Source organism: Trichechus manatus, unplaced genomic scaffold, assembly GCF_000243295.1.
Source record: "Trichechus manatus latirostris isolate Lorelei unplaced genomic scaffold, TriManLat1.0 scaffold00155, whole genome shotgun sequence".
Lineage (NCBI taxonomy): Eukaryota > Metazoa > Chordata > Mammalia > Sirenia > Trichechidae > Trichechus > Trichechus manatus.
This window is the reverse complement of record NW_004444091.1, coordinates 1,977,645-2,004,077: the sequence shown is the minus strand read 5'-3', so window position 1 is coordinate 2,004,077 and position 26,433 is coordinate 1,977,645. Positions and strand designations below refer to the sequence as shown.

Sequence of the window (26,433 nt, the reverse complement as noted above, 5' to 3'; positions counted from 1 at the left end):
AGCAAGGATGGTGAGACTACGTCTTACATACTTTGGACATGTTGTCAGAAGGGATCAGTCACTGGTGAAGGACATCATGCTTGGTAAAGTAGAGGGTCAGCAAAAAAGAGGAAGACCCTCAATGAGATGTACTGACACAGTGGTTGCAACAATGGGCTGAAGCATAACAACTGTGAGGATGGAGCAGGACCAGGCAGTGTTTTGTTCTGTGGTACACCGGGTCACTACGAGTCAGAAATGACTTGACGACACCTAATAACAACAATATTCTGCCATCATTCTGAGCAACTCACTGCCTGTGTTGCTGACTCCTGTAACAACCTAGTTTTACAATTCTCTTATCTCCTCAACTCCAATAATCTCCACTTCTCTCCAGTTCAGAAACCCACTTCCATAGGCTGACTCTGCATTCTGTCATAAGTAGCAACTGCTCTCCCTATTAAACCTTAAATTTAAATATCCAGTGTCAACCACCAACCACTTCATATCCTAGCAGCTACATTTTGGTTTTATTTTGTTCCCTATTCATCCTAGACTCAATGGCCCATTACTTCAGAAACTCTTCTGGAATCTCTTGCCTCCTTACTCTTTCTACCATCCAAAACCCAAACCAAACCCATCGCCGTGAAGTTGATTCCAACTCATAGCAACCACGCAGGACAGAGTAGAACTGCCTCACAGGGTTTCCAAGGCTGTAAATCTTTACGGAAGCAGACTGCCACATCTTTCTCCCCGACAGTGGCTGGTGGGTTTGAACCACTGACATTTAGGTTAGCAGCCAACTGCTTTAACCATGGCATCACCAGGGCTCCATCTTCTACCACACTGGCCCTAACACCCAGACCAAGATTAATCAGATTGTTCAAGTCCTCTGCAGACAGGCTGCTGAGTAAGGAGGAAAAATAACGCACACAACCATACATACCAGAGCCATGGAAAATGGACTATTCCAATTCTTTTAACTATTCCCATTCAGTTAGCTCTCTCATTTCCCGCAATGGCCATCTCAAAATTTTCCCTTTCTCCTCAAACTCTCCCCTACAATCACCATCTCTGCCACCCATAATCTCGGATGAAGATGTTTTATTTACTACTTTATTGAAAAAATTTATTTTTATTTACTACTTTATTGAAAAAATTCATCAGGTGTTGGTCCCGCAAATCCTCAACCACTACCCAAATACTTACCTCCATGTGCACCAGTCTTCTTTCATTTCTACTCCAGTAGAAAATGCATTCTTACTTTTGTATTTTTCACTGTGCTTTAAGTGAAAATTTACAGTTCAAGCTAGATTCTCATACAAAAGCTTATACACACATTGTTATGTGACCCTAGTTGCTCTCCCTATGACGTGACAGCACACTCCTTTCTACCTGGATTTCCTGTGTCCATTCAACCAGCCCCTGTTCCTTTTTGCCTTCTTGTCTCCTGGCAGGAGCTGCCCATTTAGTCTCATGTATCTACTCGAGCTAAGAAGAACTCTTTCCACGAGGATCATTCTACATCTTATAGTCCAGACTAATCTATGTCTGAAGAGGTGGCTTCGGGAATGGTTTCACTTCTGGGCTAACAGAGAGTCTGGGGGTCATCTCTTCTGGGGTCCCTCCAGTCTCAGTCAGACCATTAAGCCTGGTCTTTTTACTGGAATTTGAGTTATGCACCCTACTCTTCTCCTGGGCCATCAGGGACTTCCTGTTGCATTCCCTGTCAGGGCAGTCATTGGTGGTAGCTGGGCACCATCTAGTCCTTCTGGTCTCAGGCTGATGGAGTCTGGTTTATGTGGCCCTTTCTGTCTCTTGGGCTAATATTTTCCTTGTGTCTTTGGTGTTCTTCATTCTCCTCTGCTCCACGTGGTTTGGGACTAATTGATGCATCTTAGATGGCCACTTGCAAGCTTTTAAGACCCCAGATGCCACTCATCAAAGCGGGATGCAGAACATTTTCTTAATGAACTTTATTATGCCAATTGCCCTAGATGTCACCTGGAACCTGCTACTCCGTCCCTTGAAGTGTTTGCTTGTATTCAGGAAACTTCTTACCTTTGGTTTACACCAGTTGTGCTGACTTCCCTTTACTGTGTGTTGTCCTTCCATTCACCTAAGATAATTCTTATCTACTATCTAGTTAGTGAATACCCATCTCCCTCCCTCACCACCCTGATAACCATCAAAGAATGTTTTCTTCTGTGTATACAACCTTTTCTTGAGTTCTTATTAAAGGTGGTCTCATACACTATTTATCCTTTCGCGATTGACTAAATTCACTCAGCACAATGCCTTCCAGACCCATCCATGTTATGAAATATTTCACAGATTCATCACTGTTCTTTATCGTTCCGTAGTATTCCACTGTGTGAATACACCATAATTTGTTTATCCGTTCATCTGTTGATGGGCACCTAGGTTGTTTCCATCTTTTTGCTATGGTGAACGGTGCTGCAATGAACATGGGTATGCATGTATCTATTCGTGTAATGGCTCTTATTTCTCTAGGATGTATTCCAAAGAGTGGGATTGCTGGATGGTACGGTACTTCTATTTCTTCCTTTTTGAGGAAGCACCAAATCAATTTCCAAAGTGGTTGTACCATTTAACATTCCCACCAACAGTGTATAAGTGTTCCAGTCCCTCCACAACCTCTCCAGCATTTATTATTTTGTGTTTTTTCGATTAGTGCTAGCCTTGTTGGGGTGAGATGATATCTCATTGTAGTTTTGATCTGCATTTCTCTAATGGCTAATGATCATGAGCATTTCTTCACGTGTCTGTTAGCTGCCTGAATATCTTCTTTGGCAAAGTGCCTGTTCATTTCCTTTGCCCATTTTTTAATTGGGTTGTTTGTCTTTTTGTTGTTGAGGTTTTGCAGTATCTTGTAGATTTTAGACATTAGATGCTGATCAAAATTGTCACAGTCAAAAATTTTTTTCCCAGTCTGTAGGCTGTCTTTTTACTCTTTTGGTGAAGTTTTTTTGATGAGCGTAAGTATTTGATTTTCAGGAGTTCCCGGTTATCTAGTTTCTCTTCTGGTGTTTGTGCATTGTTAGTAATGTTTTGTATTCTGTTTATACCATTAGGGCTCCTAGTGTTGTCCCTATTTTTTCTCCCATGATCTTTATCATTTTATATTTTATATTTAGGTCTTTGAGCCATTTTGAGTTAGTTTTTGTGCACAGCGTGAGGTATGGGTCTTGTTTCAGTTTTTTGCAGATGGATATCCAGTTATGCAAGCACCATTTGTTAAAGAGACTGTCTTTTCTCCAATTAATGGACTTTGGGCTTTGTCAAATATCAGCTGCTCATAGGTGGATGAATTCACGCCTGGATTCGCAATTGTGTCCACTGGTCTACGTATCTGTTGTTGTACCAGTACCAGTCTGTTTTGACTACCGTGGTGGTAGAATAGGTTCTAAAATCAGGTAGGGTGAGACCTCCCACTTTGTTTTTCTTCTTCAGTAATGCTTTAGTTATCTGGGGCCTCTTCCCTTTCCATATGAAGTGAGTGATTTGTTTCTCCATCTCAGTAAAAACTACTGTTGAAATCTGGATCAGGATTGTATTGTGTCTGTGGATCACTTTGGGTAGAACAGACATTTTCACAATGTTGAGTCTTCCTATCCATGAACAAGGTATGTTTTTCTACTTATGTAGGTCTCTTTTAGTTTCCTGCAGTAGTGTCTTGTAGTTTTCATTGTACAGGTCTTTTATATCTCTGGTTAGATTTATTCCTAAGTATTTTATCTTCTTGGGGGATATTGTAAATGGTATTGACTTGGTGATGTCCTCTTTGAAGTTCTCTGTGTTGGTGTAGAGGAATCCAACCGGTACTTTGCTGAAATCCTCAATTAGTTCCAGTAGTTTTCTTGTGGATTCTTTGGGGTTTTCTGTGTATAAGATTATATCATCTGCAAACAGACATACTTTTACTTCTTCCTTACCAATCTGGATGCCCTTTCTTTTTCTAGACTAATTGCTCTGGCTAGGACCTTCAGCACAATGTTGAATAAGAGTGGTGATAAAAGGCATCCTTGTCTGGTTCCCGTTCTCAAGGGGAATGCTTTCAGACTCTTTCCATTTAGGATGATGATGGCTGTTGGCTTTGTGTAAATGCCCTTTATTATGCTGAGGAATTTCCTTTCTATTCCTATTTTGTTGAGAGTTTTTATCACGAATGGGTGTCGGACTTTGTCAAATGCCTTTTCTACATCAATTGATAAGATCGTGTGGTTCTTGTCTTTTATTTATGTGATGGATTCCATTGATTGTTTTTCTAATGTTGAACCATCCCTGCATACCTGATATGAATCCCACTGGATCATGGTGAATTATTTTTTTGGTATGTTGTTGAATTCTATTGGCTAGAATTTTGTTGAGGATTTTTGCATCTATGTTCATGAGGGATACTGGTCTGTAATTTTCTTGTTTGATAGCGTCTCTACCAGATTTTGGTATCACAGTTATGCTGGCTTCATAGAATGAGTTCAAGAGCGTTCCATCCTTTTGTATACTCTAAAATACCTTTAGTAGTAGTGGTGTTATCCCTTCTCTAAAAGTTTGGTAGAATTCTCCAGTGAAACTGTCAGGGCCAGGGCTTTTTTTTGTTGTTGGGAGTGTTTAAATTACCTTTCAATCTCTTCTTTTACTATAGGTTTATTTAGTTGTTCTACCTCTGTTTGTGTTAGTTTGGGTAGATAGTGAGTTTCTAGAAATTTTTCCATTTCCTCTAGGTTTTCAAATTTGATAGAGTACAATTTTTCATAGTATTCTGTTATGATTCTTTTAATATCAGTTGGGTCTGTTGTGATATTGCCAATCTCATTTCTTATTCGGGTTATTTGCTTCTTCTCCTGTTTCTCTGTTGTCAGTTTGGCCAATGGTTTATCGATTTTTTGATCGTTTCAAAGAACTAGCTTTTGGTCTTGTTAACGCTTTCTATTGTTTTTCTATTTTCTATTTCATTTAATTCTGCTCTCATTTTTATTATTTGCTTTCTTCCTGTGCCCGAGTGCTTCTTTTGCTGCTCTCTCTCTACTTGTTCCAGTTGTAGACTTAATGTTTTGATTTTGGCCCTTTCTTATTTTTGGATGTGTGCATTTATTGCTATAAAGTGACCTCTGAGCACTGCTTTTGCTGTGTCCCAAAGGTTCTGTTAGGATGTGTTTTCATTCTCATTTAATTCTGTGAATTTCTTTATTTTGTCCTTAATTTCTTCTATAACCCAGTAGTTTCTGAGCAAGGTGTTGTTAAGTTTCCATGTGTCTGATTTTTTTCCTTGCTTTTTCTGTTACTGATTTCTACTTTCATGGCTTTATGATCAGAAAAGATGCTTTGTAAATATTTCAATGCTTTTGGATTCTGTTAAGGGTTGTTTTATCTCCTAATATGTGGTCTACTCTGAAGAATGTTCCAGGTGGGTTGGAAAAGAAAGTATACTTGGCTGTTATCTATGAGATCAAGTTGGTTGACTGAGGCATTTATATATTCCGTGTCTTTACTGAGCTTCTTTCTGGATGTTCTGTCCTTCATTGAAAGTGGTGTGCTGAGGTCTCCTACTATTACCGTGGAAGTGTCTCTCTCTCTTTTCAATGCTTTTAGAGTTTGTTTTATGCATTTTGGAGCCCTGTTGTTGGGTGCATAAATATTTATTATGGTTATGTCCTCCTGGTGTATTGACCCTTTAATCATTATATAGTGTCCTTCCTTATCCTTTGTGGTGGATTTTACTTTAAAGTCTATTTTGTCATAGATTAATACTGCCACTCCCGCTCATTTTTTATTGTTGTTTACTTGATATTTTTCCATCCTTTGAGTTTTAGTTTGTTTGTGTCTTTAAGTCTAAGGTGTGTCTCTTGTAGGTAGCATATAGACAGACCGTGTTTTTTTATCCAATCTGCCTCTCTCTGTCTCCGTATTGATGCAGTTAGTCCATTTACATTCAGCGTAATTATTAACAGGCATGAGCTCAGTTCTGTCATTTTGATGTCCTTTTTTGTGTGTTGTTGACAGTTTCTTTGTTCCACTTAATTTTCTGTGCTGAGTCATTTTTCTTTATGTATTTTCTTTTCATCATTCTTGATTTTGTATTTGCTGAGTCTTTATGTTTTTCTTGTTTTTTATTTTGATGTGTAGGATTGTTAGTTTCCTTTGTGGTTACCTTAATATTCACTCCTATTTTTCTAAGTTTAAACCAATCTTTTATTTCTTTATATCACCTTGACTTCCTCTCCATATGAAAGATCTATGACTACATTTTTTAGTCCCTCCTTTTTGTTTCAGTGTCATCTTTTACATATTGATATCTGATTTCCCTATTTTCAGTGCTTAGCTTTGATTTACTTTTGTGACTTCCCTATCTGGGTTGATATCTGGTTGCTCTGTACTGTGTTCTAGCCTTGGGTTGTTATGTGATGTTATTCATTTTCTAACCGGAGGACTCCCTTTAGTTATTTCTTGTAATTTTGGTTTGGTTTTTGCAAATTCCCTAAACTTCTATCTGGAAATGCCCTAATTTCACCACCATATTTGAGACAGTTTTGCTAGATACATAATTCTTGGCTGGCAGTTTTTTTCCTTCAAGGCTTTATATATGTCATCCGATTGCCTTCTTGCCTGCATGGTTTCTGCTGAGTAGTCTGAACTTAGTCTTATTGATTCTCCTTTGTAGATGACTTTTCGTTTATCCTTAGCTGCTCTTAAAATTCTCTCTTTATCTTTGGTTTTGGCAAGTCTGATTATGTCTTGGTGACTTTCTTTTGGGATCCACCTTGTGTGGGGTTCGATAAGCATCTTGGATAGATATCTTCTCAACTTTCATAATATCAGGGAAGTTTTCTGCCAACAAATCTTCAACAATTCTCTCTGTATTTTCTGTTATCCCCTCCGTTCTATTACTCCAATCACTCGCAGATCATTCCTCTTGAGAGAGTCCCACATAATTCTTAGGGTTTCTTCTTTTTTTTAAATCCTTCTATCTGTTTTTTTCTCCAATAAGTTGGTGTCAAGTGCTTTATCTTCAAACTCACTAATTCTGACTTCCATTGCTTCAATTCTGCTCGTATGACTTTCTATTGAGTTGTTTAATTCTGAAATGTTATTGTTAATCTACTGGATTTCCGTTTGCTGCCTCTCTATGGATTCTTGCAGCCTGTTAAATTTGTCATTATGCTCTTCTAGAATCTTCTTAAGTTCCTCTATTGCTTTGTCTGTGTGTTCCTTGGCTTGTTCTGCGTTTTGCCTGATCTCCTTCCTGATCTTTTGAAGAGTTCTGTATATTAATCTTTTGTATTCTACCTCTGGTAATTCCAAGAAATTCTCTACCTCCAGAAGATTTCTTGATTCTTTGTTTTGGGAGCTTGCTGAAGCCATCGTGGTCTGCCTCTTTATGTGATTTATATTGACTGTTGTCTCCAAGCCATTGGTAAGTTATTGTATTTATTCTGTTTTCTTACTGTGTTCTACCTTCTTGTTTTGTTCTGATATGCCCAAATAGGCTGTTTGTGTGAGCTTGTTTGATTATTGGCATCTTTGAAGGTCTAACGTCCTGTCACCAGGTAGTTAGATCTGTTACTAGGTATGTGAGCCCAGGAGTCTGTTTACTTATCTAGTATGGATTCAGCGCAGGTGTCCAGATAGTCGGTCACCAAGTGTGTGGTGCAGGCTCTCACCTACAGTCCTAGACACACAGGGGTGATTAGAGTAGGCACAGGTGTCTGGCTGCAGTAGGGGGTTACACGCTGAGCAAGGCAGGGGGCTGACAGCTGCCCCTGAATGTCCTGGAGTAAAGTGTGTCCCTGTTCGCTAGATTGTGTTAAGTGGATGGGTTTCGCAGCTGGACTATGGGCATCCAATGTTTTTGGCTGTACGGACTAGGAGGCACCACTTACTCTGGGTCTCCTGTCGCAAGTGGCTAGGTGGCTTGAGTGGAGCCAGCAGTCCTCAGGCCCCTGATGTAGGTGTGAGGACCCTGCTTAATGGGCAGAGCAGTGTCAAATGTCACAAATCTGCCACTCCACCATATAGCTGACACAGCTGAAGTTAGGCTTCAGGTATATACCCTGTTGTACTGTGTTAATGAGGGCCTACACTGTTGAAATGGGCGCACACAGGTCTATGCAGGGGTGAAAGGCAGATAAAGTCTGTTGACCCCTTATGCCTGTGCCTAGGCAAAGGAGCTGTGTTTGCCCTAAGTTCCCGACTTAGTGGAACTGGCAGATTATCTTTCCCCATTTATTAATTTGTTCCCTCTCCAAGGCCAGGAAATGGCTCAGGGTGCATAATGGGTCCTACTTCCGGCCCAGGGTACGTGGCAATTGCTGAAGCTGGCCCAGGACTCAGTGCAGAGAGGGGAGGAGGCAGGTTAATGGGAGACAGTTTCTTCTCAAAATGGGGTGTTATTCGATACACGTGGTGGGTTAGATGCATGTACTTATCTTTTGCTGACTGAGCACCACTTTTCACTGGTTCTGGAGGCTTGAGTAGACTCTCTGCCACTTGGTCTCTCCCAATGTGGAAAATGCATCCCAAGCGTCACTGCTTTCCTCATCGCGCACGCTAGCCAATCCGGCCTGCAGGGTGCTGGCTCCCGCCGGGTCAAGTCTGACAACACCTTGCTGCTTCTGAACCATCTCTCCCTCCCCCTGCCACTCAGTCCGATTCTTCAACTTTGACTTTGATGTTCAAGGCTCCTAGATTGTCATATATAATTGCTTCACTTGTTTTTTCAGTCTTTGTTCTAAGAGGGACCACAGGAAGCATCTGACTACTCCACCATCTTGGCCTCGCCTCAGAAAATGCATTGTTATTCCTACTCATCCAGTATCTTCACTCCATTCCCTCCAATCTCAAGGATAATGTTCAATCACCTCATTTTTCCCTATATCTTCATTTTTTCCCTCTCTACTGACTTTTTCCAATTAGCATATAAACATGCTGAAGTCTCATTTTTAAAACACTCTCCTTGGCACAACATCCTCCTCTATACTATCCTATATCTCTACTTTTTTTTCTTAGCCAACCTTTTAAAAAAGTGTCTGCACTTACTGTCTCCACTCTCACCAACTGTTTACTCTTCAGGCCTCAGCAATCTAGCATTTATCTCTACCATCCCGACTCTACTGAAACTGTTCTAAAAAAAGATCACCAATCATCTACTTGTTGCCAAAATCAATGGGCACTCCTCTGTCCTTATGTTAATTGACCTGTTTGCTACAGCTGACATTGCTGACTACTCTCTTTCTTAAAACCTTTCAGTCTTCATTTAATATTTACTGAAAACCTACTTTTATGCCAAGAATTGGGGATAACATGATGAACATGACAGTCACAGTCTTCAAAAAGCTTAGACTCAAGTGGGGGAAGCTTCTACAGTAATTTCTACTTTTCCTTCAACCTCTCAGCCCATTCCTTCCTTTTTCTACTCACCCCTTAGATGCTGATATTTCCCCAGGGATCCATTCTCAGCCTGAGCCCTTTGATCTTCTCACATCCATGCCAGGATAAGCGTATTTATATTACTTATTCACTGATGATGGCAAAATTCATATCTCTAGCTTAGAATGCAAGGCTGAGTTCTAGACCCATTTTACTGTCTAGGAAAAGATATAAGTACTTGGATATCTCACTGGTATTTCAAATTCAACAAGTCAAAAATCCAATCCCTTCAAAATTGCTCCTCTTCCTCTATGCCCCATATTCTCAAAGATCAATATCTTCATCTTTCTCTGGACACCATTTTCTCTGTCTTGAGGATTTCACACCTTCAGTTATTCCCTCTCTCTGTTATACGCACTAATCTCTCCCTCTCAACTGATCATTTTCATAACATACATTCCCAGTGGCTGTAATGTAAATTAAAAAAAATTATTTTCTCAATTTCCTGAATGCAATGTGTCATTTGATTTTTTGACTGCTGCTTCCATGGGTGTTGACTGTGGATCTAAGTAAAATGAAATCCTTGACAACTTCCATCTTTTCTCCATTTATCATGATGTTGTAATAATAACTGTTACATTATTAACTAAAGTTCAAAGTTTACATTAGGGTTCATTCTTTGTGTTGTACAGTCCTATGTTCTGACAAATGCATAATGCCATGTGCCCACCATTACCGTATCATACAGGAAGGGTCCACTGCCCTAAAAAAGCTCTGTGCTCTCCTTACTCATCCCACCCTCTCGACCCCCTGTACTCCTAGCAACCACTAATCTTTTTACTCTCTCTCTAGTTTTGTCGAGGCATTGGTAGCTCAGTGGTAGAATTCTTGCCTTCTATGCCAGAAACCTAGGTTTGATTCCCAGTTAATGCACCTCATGCATAGCCACCACCCATCTATCAGCAGAGGCTTGCATGTTCCTATGATGTTGAACAGGTTTCAGCAGAGATTCCAGACTAAGTCAGAGTAGGAAGAAAGGCCTGGCAATCTACTTACAAAAATTAGTCAATGGAAACCCTATGGATCACAACGGTCTGATCCCCAACTAATCCTGGGGATGGTGCAGGACCAGCAGCATTTAATTCCATTGTATGTGGGGTCACCATGAGTTGGTGGCCAGCTCAGCAGCAGCTAACAATAACAACACAGTTTTGCCTTTTTCAAAATGTTATATAGTTAGAAACATATAGTATGTAGCTTTTTCAGACTGGCTTCCTTCACTTAGCAACATCCATTTAAGGTTCTTCTATGTCTTGTCATAGCTAGAGAAGTCTTTTTTTTGTAAATCACTGAATAATACTCCATTGTAAGGATGCACCATAGTTAGTTTATCCATTCACCTATCGAAGGACATCTTGGTTGCTTCCAATTTTGGGTAATTATGAATAAAGTTACAATAAACATTCATGTGCAGGTTTTTAAGTGGATGTGTTTTCATCTGGGTAAAAAATTAGGAGTCCAATTGCTGGATCACATGGTAAGCCTATGTTTAGCTTTGTAAGAAACTGCCAGACTGTCTTCCAAAGTAGCTGCACTATTTTGGAATTTATTCCCACAAGCAATGAATGAAGGTTCCTGTTGCTTCACCTCCTCTCCAGCACACGGTGTTGTCGGTGTTTTGGATTTTAGCCTTTCTAATAGGTGCGCCTCTCACTGTTTTAATTTGTAATTCCTTAATGACATATAATGTTGAGCATGTATTCATATGCTTATTTGCCATATGTCTTCTTTGGTAAGGTGTCTGTTCAGATATTTTGCCCATTTTGTAATTGGGTTGTTTTACTTATTGTTGAGTTTTAAGAGTTCCTTGTATATTTTGAATACAAATCCTTTATAAGAAACACTTTTTGCAAATATTTCTCCCTGTCTGTGGCTTCTCTACTCATTCTCCTAACAGTGACTTTCTCAGAGCAGAAGTTTTACAATTTTAATTAGGTCCAACTTACCAATTTTTTTCTTTCACAGATTTTTTTGGTGTTGTATCTAAAAAGTCATCACCAGACCCACAGTCACCCAGATTTTTTGTTATCTTCTAGAAGTTTTATAGTTTTGCATCTTACATTTAGATTCACGATCTATTTTGAATTAATTTTTGTGGAAGATGTAAGGTCTGTGTCTGGATCCATCTTTTTGCATGGGGATGGGGCATTAATAGAGCTGACCACTCACTATATGCATGCAGAGTTTCTCATGATCGTGTACTGGGTCTTATTCTGTTTCCTGCACTCAGTATTCCTAAGTGTTATATCCATTCTCATTGTTTCAAATATCATCTATATTTATAGCTATGGTCCAGATCTCTCCCCTGAGCTCTAGTTTCACCGATCCAATTCCCCACTAGAGAACGCTATTTGGATATTTTACAAGCACCTCAAACTGAACTTGTCTAAATGGAATGCTGATTTTCCCACTAAGACATGGCGTACTCTAAGTCTTCTCCACGTTAGTAGAATTATTAAAGCCAGTCACACATAACTACAGGTACTCACTGCCCCTCGTCCCTCATATCCAACCACCTCCAGAATGTTTTATGACTATTCAATTCTCTTCAACTTCACTACCATGTCCTAATACAAGCTACTGTTACTTTTTTCCTAGAATGTTGAGTAACCTCCTAACCACATTCAACAATGTCACCCTTGTCCCCTCCAATCATACAATTAATGTGATCTTTAGAAACTAGGTTACATTACTCCCTATTTAAAACTCTTCAGTTAGGGCTGGGGACCATGGTCTCAGGGACATCTAGCTCAACTGGCAGAACATAGTGTATAAAGAAAATGGTCTACATCCTGCTTTGGTGAGTAGTGTCTGGGGTCTTAAAAGCTTGTGTGCAGCCATCTGAAATACTCCACTGGTCTCACCCCTTCTGAAGCAAGGGAGAATGAAGAAAACCAAAGATTAGTTGAAAGAACAAATGGACTACCAGTACCACAGCCTCCACTAGACTGAGTCCAGCACAAACAGATGGTGCCCAGCTACCACCACCGACTGCTCTGACAGGGATCACAGTAGAAGGTCCCAGACAGAGCTGGAGAAAAATGTAGAACAAAACTCTAATTCACACACACAAAAAGACCACACTTACTGGTCTGACAGAGAATGGAGAAACCTCAAGAGCATGGCCCCGGGACACCCTTTTAACTCAGTAAAGAAGTCACTCCCGAGGTTCACCCTTCAGCCAAAGATTAGACAGGCCCATAAAGCAAAATGAGACTAAATGGGCACACCAACCAAGGGACAAGGATGAGAAGATGGGGGGGCGCAGGAAAGCTGGTAATAGTGAACCCAAGGTCAAGAAGGGGAGAGTGGTGACACTTTGTGGGGTTGCAACCAATGTCACAAAACAATATGTGTATTGTTTAATGAACTAATTTGCCCTGTACACCTTCATTTAAAGCACAATTAAAAAAAAAAAAAAAACCTTCAGTTAATATGTCTCATACTTGGAAGGAAAATAATTTTAAGTTAAAAACAGAGTTTTTCTTTCCATGATTTTCTTATTGCCCCATGACTCTCTGCAGTGGGTCAGTGGCATTCAATGACTTCAGTAAGAAGGCAAGTACAACCTAAGACAAAGGAGTTAACTGGGTTGCTAAATGAATTTTATTTAAGTGCAAAGCAAAAACTTTAATTTTTGTTAATTGAAATAAAATTCGTATGATATAAAATTCATTATTTTAAAGTATACAATTCAGCAACTTTTGGTATCTTCACAATATTGTGCATCCACCTCTATTATTTAATTCCCAAACATTCCCATCACCCCAAAAAGAAACCCTATACTTATTAAAAGTCACTCCAATTCCTTTCCTCCTCCCTATCCTGAAAACCACTAATATACTTTCTGTCTCTATGAATTTGCCTGTTCTAGACATTTCATACAAATAGAATCATACCATATGTGATCTTCTGTGTCTGCTTTTTCATGTAGTATAATACTTTCAAGGCTCATCCATGTTGCAGCATGAATCAGTACTTCATTTCTTTTCATGGCTAAATAATATTCCTTTGTATATAGGTACATTGTGTTTATCCATTCACTAGTTGTTGGACTTTTGGGTTGTTTCCACTTTTTGACTATTAAGAACAATGCTGTTAAGAAATTCATGTACATTGCAGGAGATAAGAGTGGAGCAGAACTCAAATTCATGTAAAAAGACCAGACTTAATGGTCTGACAGAGACTGGACGAACCCTCTAAACAATGGCCCCCAGATGCTCTGTTGACACAGAACTAAAACCATTCTCGAAGACCACTCTTCAGACAAAGATTAGACTGGACTATAAAAATATAAAATAATACTCGTGAAGAGCGCGCTTCTTAATTCAACCAGATACGTGAGACCAAATGGGTGGCTCCTGTCCAGAGGCAGGATGAGAAGGCAGGAAGAGACAGGAACTGGTAGAATGGACACAAGAAACCTGGGGTGGAAAGGGGGAGTGTGCTGTCACATTGTAGGGACTGCAACTAGTGTCACATTACAATATGTGTATAAATTTTTGCATGCAAAATTAACTTGAGCTGTAAACTTTCACCTAAAGTACAATAAAAAAAGACAAGAAACTCATGTACAAATTTTTGCGTGGACATGTGTTTTCAATTCTCTTGGGTATGGAATTTGCTGAGTCACATTGTAACTCCATGTCTAACTTCTGAGGAACTGTCAAATTGTTTTCCACAACAGCTGTACCATTTTACATTCCCACAAGCAATGAATGAGGGTTCCGATTTCTCCGTATCCTTCCAACACTTACTATTTTGTGTGTGCGTTTTTAAGTATAGCGCTCCTTAGAGATCTCCACTTGACATCTATCTTTCTCCCATTCATGCTTGCTTCTGTGCCTAATCTGCCCTTTCTGTATGTCTAGAGTAGACTTGGAGTCCTGGTGGCGAAGTGGTTAAGAGCTAGGCTGCTAACGAAAAGGTCGGTAGTTCGAATCCACCAGCTGCTCCTTGGAAACACTATGGGGCAGTTCTGCTCTGTCCTATAGGACCGCTATGAGTCTGAATCGATGTGTTTTTTAGAGTAGGTTTAAGACACATCCCACACTGATATGGCCTCATTAATATAACAAAGTAAACCCTATTCCCAAACAGGATTATATCCACAGATATAAACCTGCTGCTGTGGAGCTGATTCTGACAGAGCGTAAGGATTCCAATACATATTTTGGGAGGTCACAATTCAATCTATAACACCACTGCACAAAAAGTGTGAAGCTCTTGCTTATTTACCCCTCCAAAATCACAACAGGCCACTCTCTACCTGGATAGCCAAATACTTTTTTCCACACTTCTTTATATAGGTTGTTCCGTCTCAACCTTTAGTTTGCTTAAATGTTTCTTCTTCCAAGAGGCCTTCTCTGACCACCCTCTGCAAAGCAGGTATTCTCTGTTACCCTATAACACCCAAACCAAACCCTCTGCCACTGGGTCGACTCTGACTCATAGTGACCCTACAGGACAGAACAGAACTGTCCCATACGGTTTCCAAAGCTATAATCTTTATGGAAGCAAACTGCCACATCTTTTTTCCGTGGAGTGGCTGGTGGGTTGGAACTGCTGATCTCAGGGTTAGCAGCTGAGCACTTAACCACTGCAAAATCAGGGCTCCTTTCCTATAGTACAATACCCTATTATTTCCTATCTAATACTCCTCGAAATCTGTAATCTCCATTCTAGAATGAAAGCTCCATGAGAGCAGGGATCTCGTCAGTCTTTTTCACCACCTACTCCAGTGTCTGGTCCACAATAAGCGCTCGATAAATAGTTCCTACATAAATTAATGAATCAGAATAAAGTGTGATTGGCAAAATAAACTTTTAAATCACCTGATAAACTGAAGTACTAATTTTTTTAAAGTAGACAATCATTATTTCTTTAATTTGGATATTAAAGCCAAATAAAGGACGATAAGTTTCTACTTGTTTTAAGAACAGTGCAATTCTAGAGTTCCAGAAAGAAAGCTCCAGAAAGGTGCCTTATGTAAAATCACAGGGTGCCTTCTCCAGGCTAAAGTTATTTAAACAGAAAGAAACAAGTCTAACAAGTCATCAAGACAAATTTCTTTAAAATTAAAAAAAAAAAAAACCATAAACTGCAGAGTAATAAAATATAGCCTATAAAAATTTTACTAAAGAAGAAAAGAGATTGTCTGAATATAATGAAAGATGCTCCACATACTTTTATGGTTAAATAACACTGTAAGATGTCAATTATCTACATAAAAATCTTTAAATTGAATGCAACTCCATGTCAAATACAACAAGATTGTATGTGTGTTTTTAAAATTCAATCATGATTAATATTAGAGATATATAAATAACAACGTAAGTTCCAGTTTCCCAAAATGATGGAGCTAGATTCAAACCAACTTTCCTGACAAAAATAACTAAAAATACTAGGTGAAGTATAAAAAAAATTTCTTAAAGACACTAAGAGATAAGATAGTAATGAATTACCAGACCAAAACTGTAAAACCAGGAATCTAGAAGAGTTAAGTTAGCACTGAAGCTGCTTTTGGCCTGAGAGCATATGATCATTAGGGAAAATATAAATTTTTATTTGATGGCCTCATTGAGTAAGGGGAACATCATTCAAATCACAGAGCCCACAGAGAGTCTAGTAAGAGAGTATCCCACAGTAACCTCTAACTCCAAAGGGTAAGACTCTCAGGGTAAAAGTCATCTAAAAGTAAACTAGTCCCTGCAGTTTCCCAACCAAGGTTTGCACTGTTTGGTGGTCTAGGAAACTGCAAACCTTGGGTCAAGGTAACATTTTGCCTGCCCACAGGCACCTACAGAAAGAAGCATAAAAATTTTTTTTAAAGTTGTAAAATAGAAAAAGTAATAGAAGAGAGAATGGGATAGAGACAATATTTGAAGCGGTAACAGTTCAAAAGGTTCTAGAACCTATGAAAAATCTCCCCAAAATTCAAAATCACAAAGAACAAATACACAACAGAGGTATGAGTAAAGACAGTAAGAGAGTTGGTCCTATGAAGATATACAGCATCTAGTACGACTGCCTCAACTGATCTCTCCCCACAGACACACGTACACACACACTCCAGCCACAGTGAACTGATGCCGATACCTAACGCACACCATTTTAGTTAGGCTTTTCTGGTTACTAAGAAGACACTCAGAACCACTTTTAAAAAGAGAGATACACACAGATTGTTGCTGTTGTCAATCGCTGTCGAGTTGATTCCAACTCATGGCAACTCCACGTACACAGAGTAGAACTGCTCCATATGGTTTTCAAGGCTGTGACATTTCAGAAGCTGATGGCCAGGGCTGTCTTCTGAGCTGACTCTGAGTGAGTTCGAACCATCAACCCTTCCGCTAGTAGTTGAGTGCTTAACCGTTTGTGCCACCCAGGGACTAAATACACATAGATTAACAATGAAATTAAAATTGGAAAGCCATTTTTTCTGACCAAGTCACATCATAAGCTTCCAGCCACCATTTAGACTGGATATAGCTGGGTACCTGCCCCAAAGTTACAGGGTATCAAACATGACTTGACATAGAGTTGAAAGGCACAGCAGGGATTGTGATCAACACCAATAGTGTAACTCCAGGTGATTCAGCAAAAAGCATGCCGGTCAACAAGACAATTCGGCTGAAATGACAATCAAAGATGAGTATACCTGTACCAACCTCAGTTTCCTAGTTTTGATACACGTACCACGGTTATGTAAGATGTTAGTATTAGGGAAAGCTGGGTGAAAGGTATATGGGAGCTCTCTCTAACATCTTTGCAACTTTTATAAACATAAAATTACTTCAAAGAAACTATTTCAAAACAAATTATTCTACACAAAATTATTTCAAAATTAAAAAATTCATTTTAAAAAGTGAGAAAAGCCTAGTTATTGTTTTTTCAACTATTAATACCTTGATTATATCATGGAGTGATTTTATGATTCTAGATGCATATTTTTAAGCATTTTTGTTTCATTTTCAGAATTTTCTACTTTTGTCCTACTTTTTAAATTCTAATTCACTTTTTGGCAGTTATTATTGCTTTAGACTGATAAACGTAGAGAAAACTAGAAAAGCCTAAATGTTCCATGAGAGTCAACATGAAAAAATAGTCATATAGATTAGAAATAACATGTATCAATAGAAATAGATTAGAAATGAAATATAAGTATCCCATATATTCTGTTCCTGAGTTCAGACAGCATGAGTTTGGTCAGGGAGCTTGAAATTCATCAACAATTCGAGCAGACTTACAGGGTGGTCTGTTACTCTCCTTTACGTGCTTTTTTTCTTTAAGAAAATGTTAAAATAAATGAAGACCGTGAGCAGAAAGGAACTGGAATTTCTCAGGATTTGAGTTTTTAAGTTCTTCCACTTAAGCTTTTTCTAATTAATTTAAAGCCAATTTTGACTGCTCCTCTAATGTGGCTCAGTTCACTTGGTGTAATATTGTATGTATTGCATAAACAGAAGAGGCAGAAAAAAATATAAAATTACAGAAGATAGTCAAAGTCTACATGTCATTACAGTCAACTTATAATAATATACAAAATAATTAACAACTATTCAAAATAATTCCATTTTTGGAAACAGGCTATTAATAATACCTGACTCAGAAAGAACACATGAAGGGAGAACCAAATGCTTGCTTTAACTTGGGCCTTTCATCACAACTTTCCTTTGTCTGAAGTCCTGATACTTCTTGTGTCTCTGTGTTAGCACTTTCCCACTGACACAGTGATATGCGTGTGTTGTTCACTAATACCTCATTCTTTTTTTTTTTTTTTAAATAGCTGACCTAACCTTTCATTGTAGATGGCTGACAGATTTCAATTTCTAGTATCTGTTGTGCTTCACTGGTTTTCGGTGGCCCTTCAAGAATGCAATCATAAAGATTCCACATTTGATGGGAAACTATGAAGAATGATAACTATGTAAAGGATATCTTGACTATCCACCCCACGTAGCTTCAACATAGTCTTATCCCAAGCTGTGGTCCTGACAGTACCTTACTATCAGAATGATAGTATTCTATCATTTCTGTGCTTAGGACAAGACCAAAAAGAACTTTTAATTTCAATGTAAAGATCAGATTAGCTCTCTTATTATTTTAAGCCACTGGTCTATGTTCTATACCAGTAACAACAAGTTGCTGATGGCAGCTTCATCTGAAAGACTGTTGACGTTATTTGAGCATCTTATACTTGACGATAATTCCCAGATTTTCCCCAGGAGTTGAGAATAGGTTTCTGTTCTATCCTTTTGTCTGGCAACAGTGTAAAAACTAATGGACAAGTTGCTATTGGCGTACAAACTGCGAATGGTATAAAGCTGTTCAAAAGAGGGAGGCATAATCTTAAAGCAATCATCATCATCCAAGATTTCACAGGGAACTAGAATCTGTAGACTTCTCAAGGTAGAAAACATAGAAATACAACCATCAAATTCCCAGAGCCATCTATAAAAACGTTTTCCTCTCTTAAACTGCGTTGTATTCAAAGGAAATATACTACCATAACAAAACAGCAGAGAGCAGGTTCAGTTATTTTCTGTGGTAAATATGGCAAGCACTGTTGGTTACCTACCTAATAACTATTCTTCCCACCCTTCTTCCTTGCTGGCAGAGTCTACCTGTACTTCAGAGATTGAAAGTGCCAGAAAATCCTCTTCCTAGCTCCCTCACAGCTAGGGCATGGACATATACCCAGTCCTAGGTACTGGGCCTGCAAGAGCTGAAGACGGCTAGAAGGCCTCTGGAAAAGGTTTTCTTCACTAACAGAGATATGCAAGGGAAGAAACTGCTGTTCTTCTACACAGTATTTAATTGTATCTGCATGTGATCCCTGGAACTGCTGTAGCCATCTTGCCACCATGAAGAAAGGTTATCACCAACTTGCTGAATGTGACAAAGAGAAAAGCACATGGATTCCTGATGGCATCACTGAGCCCCTGTATCAACAATGGAACAGCCCTGCCTCTGGACTTCTTATCTTCTTAACTCAATAAGTCATCTTAGTTCCATAATAAATACACTTTAGTTTAAGCCATGTTTGTTTAGCTATTACTTGAGGGCCACAGCATCCTAATAACATCAGAACTGTCTTACTGTTCACTTCACGTTATCTAGATCAGGAAATTAGGCCACTGTTCCTTAGCTAATTCTAATCATTACCAGTGTCTCTACTTCGTTCTCTACTGCTTCGCTGATTTTTATTTTTATCTTTTCTGTCTTTAACTAAGGAACAAACTCAATGTAATTATACTCACATGTATGCTTCTCAACAAAGGCTGTTTTTTTGCAACTCTTCTGTGATGGTCAATGGGAAGGTACTTTTTGCTTCTCCAGTGTATTTTTCAGTTATGTCTGTTTTTAACAGTATTACAAATGTGCCCCCTTTTGTAGCTTACAATTTCTTTCTTACTATTCAAACTGCAACTGAATACTTGAAATCACAACTGATCTAAAATTGCCAAAAATAAAATGCTAAAGTTAAGATAAAGATTTGCTTTTATAGAGGGGTGTACACATAGATGAATAAAAGCAGCTGAATGGAAGCATTCTGAATGATGAGTAACTGATTGTGCCATCCTTTTAAAGTAAAAGGAAAACAAAATTTTAACCTCAGTTTAAAAACAAGCTAAAGACAAGGACACAACAAATTACAGACTGTTAAGATCAAATTCTACCTCAGTACAGTTAATTTATTTTAAGAGCACTCATAAGCTTCTTGCCTGCTACAATTAAAAGAATAAAGATCCTACTATGATTTTTTGTGTTTACTCACAGCATGGAAAGGAAGAGTCAATAAATCCTTATTGAATGTTATTTAGCAATGCAGCAAAATGAAAACTTAGTCAAACCAGCCAAGTAGACATATCTGACATTTGATTTATTAAAGGAAAAAAAAAAACAACTTTTTTTGTAAAGAAAAAAACCTCAAATCCTGAAAAATTCCAGATAATTTTATTCATGTAATTTATTTTATTGTGTTTTCGTCATTAAAAAGGCATGCTCATTAAAAGATTTTCTAAAAAAAATCAAAATCACAAACATTTCTGAAAATCAAATATTAGAAACAGTTTTCTGGAAAATATTGGCACAAAGGCTTAAAAAAAAACCCATGATGAACCAAAATTAACAACAGTTAAAAAAAAAATTAAGTAAAGGATATTCATATTCAACCAAATTGCTGATTCAGTCAAATTGTTGTGACAATCAAATTGCCTTTAACCAAAGTGTATGCTACCCTACAGTTTCCAGCTGTGGTCTCATTATCTTCAGGCCTTTGCATATGCTGCTCCCTTAGTTTGGGGTAACCCTTCTCACCTCACTTTCATGTGGCTGATTAATGAAGTATGACTAGCACCTGTGAACCAAAAGTTATTAAAATTAGATATATGGGGGCCTGCCTAATAAAAATCTCAAGATTATTAGTTCCTCATTTTAAAAGCCCTTGTTTAAAAATTTCGATATTTAATTTGTTCTATCATTTCATTGTATTATGTCATTTTTAACATCTAGATAAGGTAACAATTTATATCAAATAAGAATTAACCAACTTTATAGGGAAACAAAATTATGATGATTATTAAATTCTTCTTAAGTCCAAATTCACTACTCATACTTAAAAATATAAAGGAGTCTTGAGACCGAAACGTTTGAGAACTATTGTTCTATATAATACATTATTTACTGCAGTACTGTTGTAATTGCAAGAGACTGGAAACACCTACATGTTCATCAATAACGAACTGGTAAAAATAATTATGAAACATCCAAACACTGAAATACCAGCAGTAGTAACATATATATATATAGATGTATATATATATATATATATACACACACATATATATGTAAGGAATAGTTAGGCAAGAAAATAAAATTAAAAGGCATTCAGGTTAGAAAGGAAGAAATAAAATTATCTCTATTTGCAGATGACATGATCTTGTATACAGAAAATTCTAAGACATCCACTAAAAAAACCATATGAACTAATAAATGAGTTCAGTAAAACTAAGTAGTAAAAGATGAGTATACAATAATCAGTTGTATTTCTATGTATTGCCATGAACAATAGGAAAATGAGATTAAGAAAACAATTCCAATTGCAGTAGCATCAAAAAAAAAACAAAAAAAAAAAAACTTAGGAATAAATTAACAAAAGAAGTACCAAGCTTACACTCTGAAAACAACCAAACATTGTGGAAAGAAATTAAAGACCCAAATAAATGGAAAGACATCTCACGTTCACGCATCAGAACACATAATATTGCTAAAATGGCAATACTCTGCAAACTGATCTACAAATTCAACATAATTCCATCAAAATTCCAGCTGGCTTCTTAGCAGCTGACCCTAAAATTCGTATGGAAACTCAAGGGACCCCGGATAGTCAAACAATCTTGAATAAGACCAAAGTTGGAGGACTCACGTTCCAATTTCAAAACATCTAACAAAGCTACAGTAATCAAGTCTGTGTGGTACTAGCATAATGACAGACATATGAATAATGAAATAGAATTGAAAGTTCAGAAATAAACCCTTGCATTTACACGAAACTGATTTTTAATGAGTGCAAACACAATTCAATTGGGAAAGAATAGTTTTAGAACAAATGGTGCTTGAACTAATGGGATATCCACATGCAAAAGAATGCAGTTGAAGCCCTTCCTCACACCATATACAAAAATCAACCCAAAATGGATCAAAAACCCAAATGTAAAAGAAAAAACTATAAAAATCTTGGAAGAAAACACAGGCATAAATCTTGGAGCTCTTAGATTAGACAAGGATTTCTTAGATACGACACCAAAAGCACAAGCAACAAAAAATATATGTAAACTGGACTTCATCTAAATCAAAAACTTTTATGTTTCCAGCATTGTGAATACAATTAATGCCACTGAATTATATACCTAAAAATGGTTGAAATGGCAAATTCTGTGATATATATTTACTACAATAAAAAAAAAGAAAAACTTGTGCTTCAAAGGATACTATCCAAAAAGTGAAAAGACAATGCACAGAATGAGAGAAAACGCTTGCAAATCATATATCTGATAAGGCACTTGAATCTAGACTATATAAAGAACTCAAAACTCTATAATAAAAAGACAAACAGCCCAATTTAAAAACGGGCAAAGGATTTTCTCCAAAGATATACAAATGGCCAAAAAGCACATGAAAGGATGCTCAACATCATTAGCCATCAAAAAAAATGCAAATCAATACACATGAGATACCACTTCACACCTACCAGACTGGCTATAATCAAAAAGACACATAATAACAAGTGTTGTCAATGATTTGGAGAAATTGGAGCTTTCATACACCGTTGGTGGGAATGTAAAATGGTGCAGCTACTTGGAAAACAGTCTGGCGGTTCCTCAAGGAGTTAAACAGAGTTACCATACAGTCCAGCAATTCCATTCCTAGGTATATACTAAAGAGAACTGAAAACATGTCCACACAAACACTTGTACGTAAATGTTCACAATGGCATTATATCTAACAGCCAAAAAGTGGCAACAACTCAAATGTTCATCAACCGAAGGATAAACAAAATGTGGTATATCCACACAATGGAATATAACTCAGTTATAAAAAGAAGAAAGTGCTGATACATGCTACATGATGAATGTTGAACACATTATGCTAAGTGAAAGAAGCCAGACATATAGGACCACATACTGTATGATTCCATTTATATGAAATGTCTACAATAAGCGTATATATAGGGACAGAAAGTAAAAGTATGTATTAACTTTTCAAATTATTTTTAAAAATGACTATGTTGTTCATGTATTTATACGCCATGTCTTTCTTCATCCTAAAATTCTTGTAAAATATTTTTTAACAGCATTTTAAAGCACAAAAGCATGTTATCGTTCACGGAGAACAGACCTGGAATTTTAAAACAGCTAAGAAAAACTTATATAAACTTCAAAGGCATAAAACAGATTTGTCTTTGTTGAAAGACCAAAATTCCCTTCAAATTAAATTCTGGCCTTCTTTGAACTGGAAATTGCTACTAATAATTAAAGTTTAGTTAAAGTTTAAAATAATTAAACTTCATTACTAAAATTACTAATAATTTGCAAAATATGTATATATTTTATAAAGGCAATCCTCAATGCAAAGTTGATATTCACTAGACTTTATATCTTAGTAAATAATTTTAAGCTAGATGGAACAAACACGTAAAGTATTTCTAAACAGCATCTACAGGGTTTTGTAGAGCCATTTTGTAAGCTGAAATTTCAGAAGACTCATAGAAGATTCAAAAAAATACTGATTTCCACAGCTCTATTCCTCACCCCCTCCATATCCCTTCTACCTTCTTAAATTCAGTCAGAATGGACTTGACAGCAACGGGTTTGGGTTTTGATTTAAGGCTTAGAAGAGGCAAGGTTAAACATTTACTTTTCAGAAGGCTATTATCAAGAAACAAGGACAATAAAACTAAGCTTTTAAACCACTTATCTCAAAATTTGCCAAAGAATTTAATTTGAAGAGAAAAACATTTCCACATGTTTGTTGATGCCAAGCACATTATTCTGAAACTTTTGGGTTTTTTTAGTCCCCCCCCCCCATATAAAATTATAATACTATCAAGTGAAAAGGAAATTTAGTACCTTAATCTTTTGTTCAACAAGGCAAATTCAGGATTCAGGCCCAAGAATATTTTTCACTGAAAACCATAATACAAATATAAATGATGAGTATAATTTCTTTAGCAAACAAAGTAAAATATACAGCTACATCTATAATCAAAAAAACTAAACCAAATCCGCTGCCGTCGAGCCGATTCCGACCCATAGCGACCCTACAGGACAGAGTAGACCTGCCCCAAAGGGTTTCCAAGGAGTGCCTGGTAGATTCGAGCTACTCACTTTTTGGTTAGGAGCTGTAGCTCTTAACCACTACGCTACGAGGGTTTTCAGCTACATTTATAAGGATGGATAATTTTTGCCTTGAGAGTACAGAGATAAAAACCAACCAAACCAAACCCGTTGCCGTGGAGTAAATTCCGACTCATAGCGACCCTGAGATAGATGAATGTAATTGACCCAGCTTGTTACCTTATACTTTACAGAATATTGTGGGAATTAAGAACATCTCTTCGATATTCTAACAGATGAATAAAGTGAACATGGCAGGAAGCACAGCAGTTTTGCAGGTCAAAAGGTGCCATTTTAAAACCACCAAAATACACTCGGACAGCTAAGTAATGTCGCATTTGGTAGTTCACTTGCCTTAATGACTGAGTTATTAGACTTTCACAAGCACCCACCCAAAGAAGGAAACCCTGGTGGCTTAGTGGTTAAGTGCTACGGCTGCTAACCAAAAGGCCAGCAGCTGGAATCCACCAGGTGCTCCTTGGAAACTATGCGGCAGTTCTACTCTGCCCTATGGGGTCGCTATGAGTCAGAATCGACTCACAGCAACGGGTAAAAATCGAGCAACGAAAGGAGAATTGACACCTTTGAATTGTGGTGTTGGCGAAGAATACTGAATATACCCATGGACTGCCAAAAGAACGAACAAATCTGTCTTGGAAGAAGTACAACCAGAATGTTCCCTAGAAGGAAGGATGGCAAGACTTCCTCTTGCTTATTCTGGACATCTTATCAGGAGGGCTCAGTCCCTGGAGAAGGACATCGTGCTTGGTAAAGTAGAGGGTCATCGAAAAAGAGAAAGACCCTCAATGAGATGGATTGGCACAGTGGCTGCAACAATGGGCTCAAGCATAACAACAATTGTGAGGATGCTGCAAGACAGGGCAGTGTTTCGTTCTGCTGTACATAGGTCACTATGAGTCGGAGCCGACTCGACGGCACCTAACAACAATTCACCCACAGGAGTGTCACTATCATTTCTCAGCATGTATAAGTACATAACTGAAACCTCATGTAGCTTAGTTTACAAACTCTACTCTGGACCATTTAACTACTACATATATTACTGAGAAAGAATATGTTGGAATAATATTGCATTTTTACAGTTTCTTTGTTTTATTTCTGAAAAGAGGAAGCGCAGTAAGTGGTAGAAAAAACGCAGCAATGTTTTACACAGCGATTTTATCTCAACCACTGAGTGGGGCAAAATTAAAAACGGAAGGGGGTAAAAGATTCCCTGGCTCCCAGGCTTTCTCCTTTCCAGTTACTTGCAAGCCCCCTCAAGAGTCGAACTCTGGATAACGTTAAGCTCTTCCCGGTCCCCAGCGATAAAGCCAAGCACCGCAGCGTGGCCTTGACCGCCGCTGCTCTGTCTCCCTTTGCGGCCCATCCCGGTGCCCCGCGCCCTGCCCCTCAGGTAGAGGCCGCCGAAAGGCAGGCAAGGGGGCGGCCGGGAGGGCCACCCCGCCCAAGGGCGCGCGGACGGAAAGGAGGGACACCCATGACTCACCGCTCCGGGCCGGCGGCCAGACCGCATCATTCCTCCCGCCCCGGCCCCCAGACCCCACGCTCCAGCGCCCCCCAGAGGCGCTAGCCCCCTCCTCGAGGGGAGCCCTGAGCGCGCACTGACCTGAGACGTGGCCAGTAAGAGCGGCGACCGCTACCCGGGAGCACGGGCAGTCGGCGCCAGGGCCCCCCGGGCGCGCCCTTCCCCCACACGGCGGCGAGGGGAGCGCGAGCATGCGCGCCGGGGTCCTGCGCCGCGGGGAGGACGGGTGGGGGCGGGAACCCTCTCCCTGAACGGCGCGCGCCCGCCGCACTCCGCGCGCGCCCCCTGCCCTGCCACTCACCGGCGTCGCTGGGCCGCGGTCCCTCAAGTCCGTCCTCCTGTTTAGGCGGCGAGCGCTGGGAGGGGAGGAGACAGCCAGCAGGGCAGGAAGCTGCGGATTAAAAAGGCCGCCCTAGCCGGGCTCTTCCTCCCTGCGTCCGCTGTCTTGGAGCGCGTCTCTCTCCGGCCCGCACGCATCTCTCGGCCCCGACGCCCCTGCCCGCCGCCATGTACCGCTGCCTGGGCGAAGCGCTGTTGCTGTCCCGGGCCGGGCCCGCCGCCCTG

At 39.0% G+C, this 26,433-nt stretch overlaps 2 protein-coding genes across 4 annotated transcripts in view; one reads left to right on the top strand and one right to left on the bottom strand.

Annotated features, from left to right (window-relative positions):
- SHLD2 (shieldin complex subunit 2) overlaps positions 1 to 26,327 on the bottom strand; it is a 169,749-nt gene extending 143,422 nt beyond the window's left edge. For 2 of the 3 annotated variants that reach the window (XM_023740430.1, XM_023740431.1), the window contains exons 1-2: positions 26,171 to 26,327; positions 24,057 to 24,112 (exon numbers count right to left, since the gene is read on the bottom strand). The gene's annotated coding sequence lies outside the window, so the exon portion shown is untranslated. Of the gene's footprint in view, positions 1 to 24,056; positions 24,113 to 25,950; positions 26,089 to 26,170 lie in introns of those variants that run through there. The other variant, XM_012558298.2, reaches the window with a different exon arrangement.
- A 34-nt stretch (positions 26,328 to 26,361) lies between these two features.
- The window catches only part of GLUD1 (glutamate dehydrogenase 1), a 45,992-nt gene continuing 45,920 nt past the window's right edge, over positions 26,362 to 26,433 (top strand). The window contains 1 exon segment of the mRNA XM_023740435.1: positions 26,362 to 26,433. This exon segment is cut by the window's right edge and continues 18 nt beyond it. Coding sequence (XP_023596203.1) covers positions 26,377 to 26,433 — 57 coding nt within the window. The 5' untranslated portion in view covers positions 26,362 to 26,376.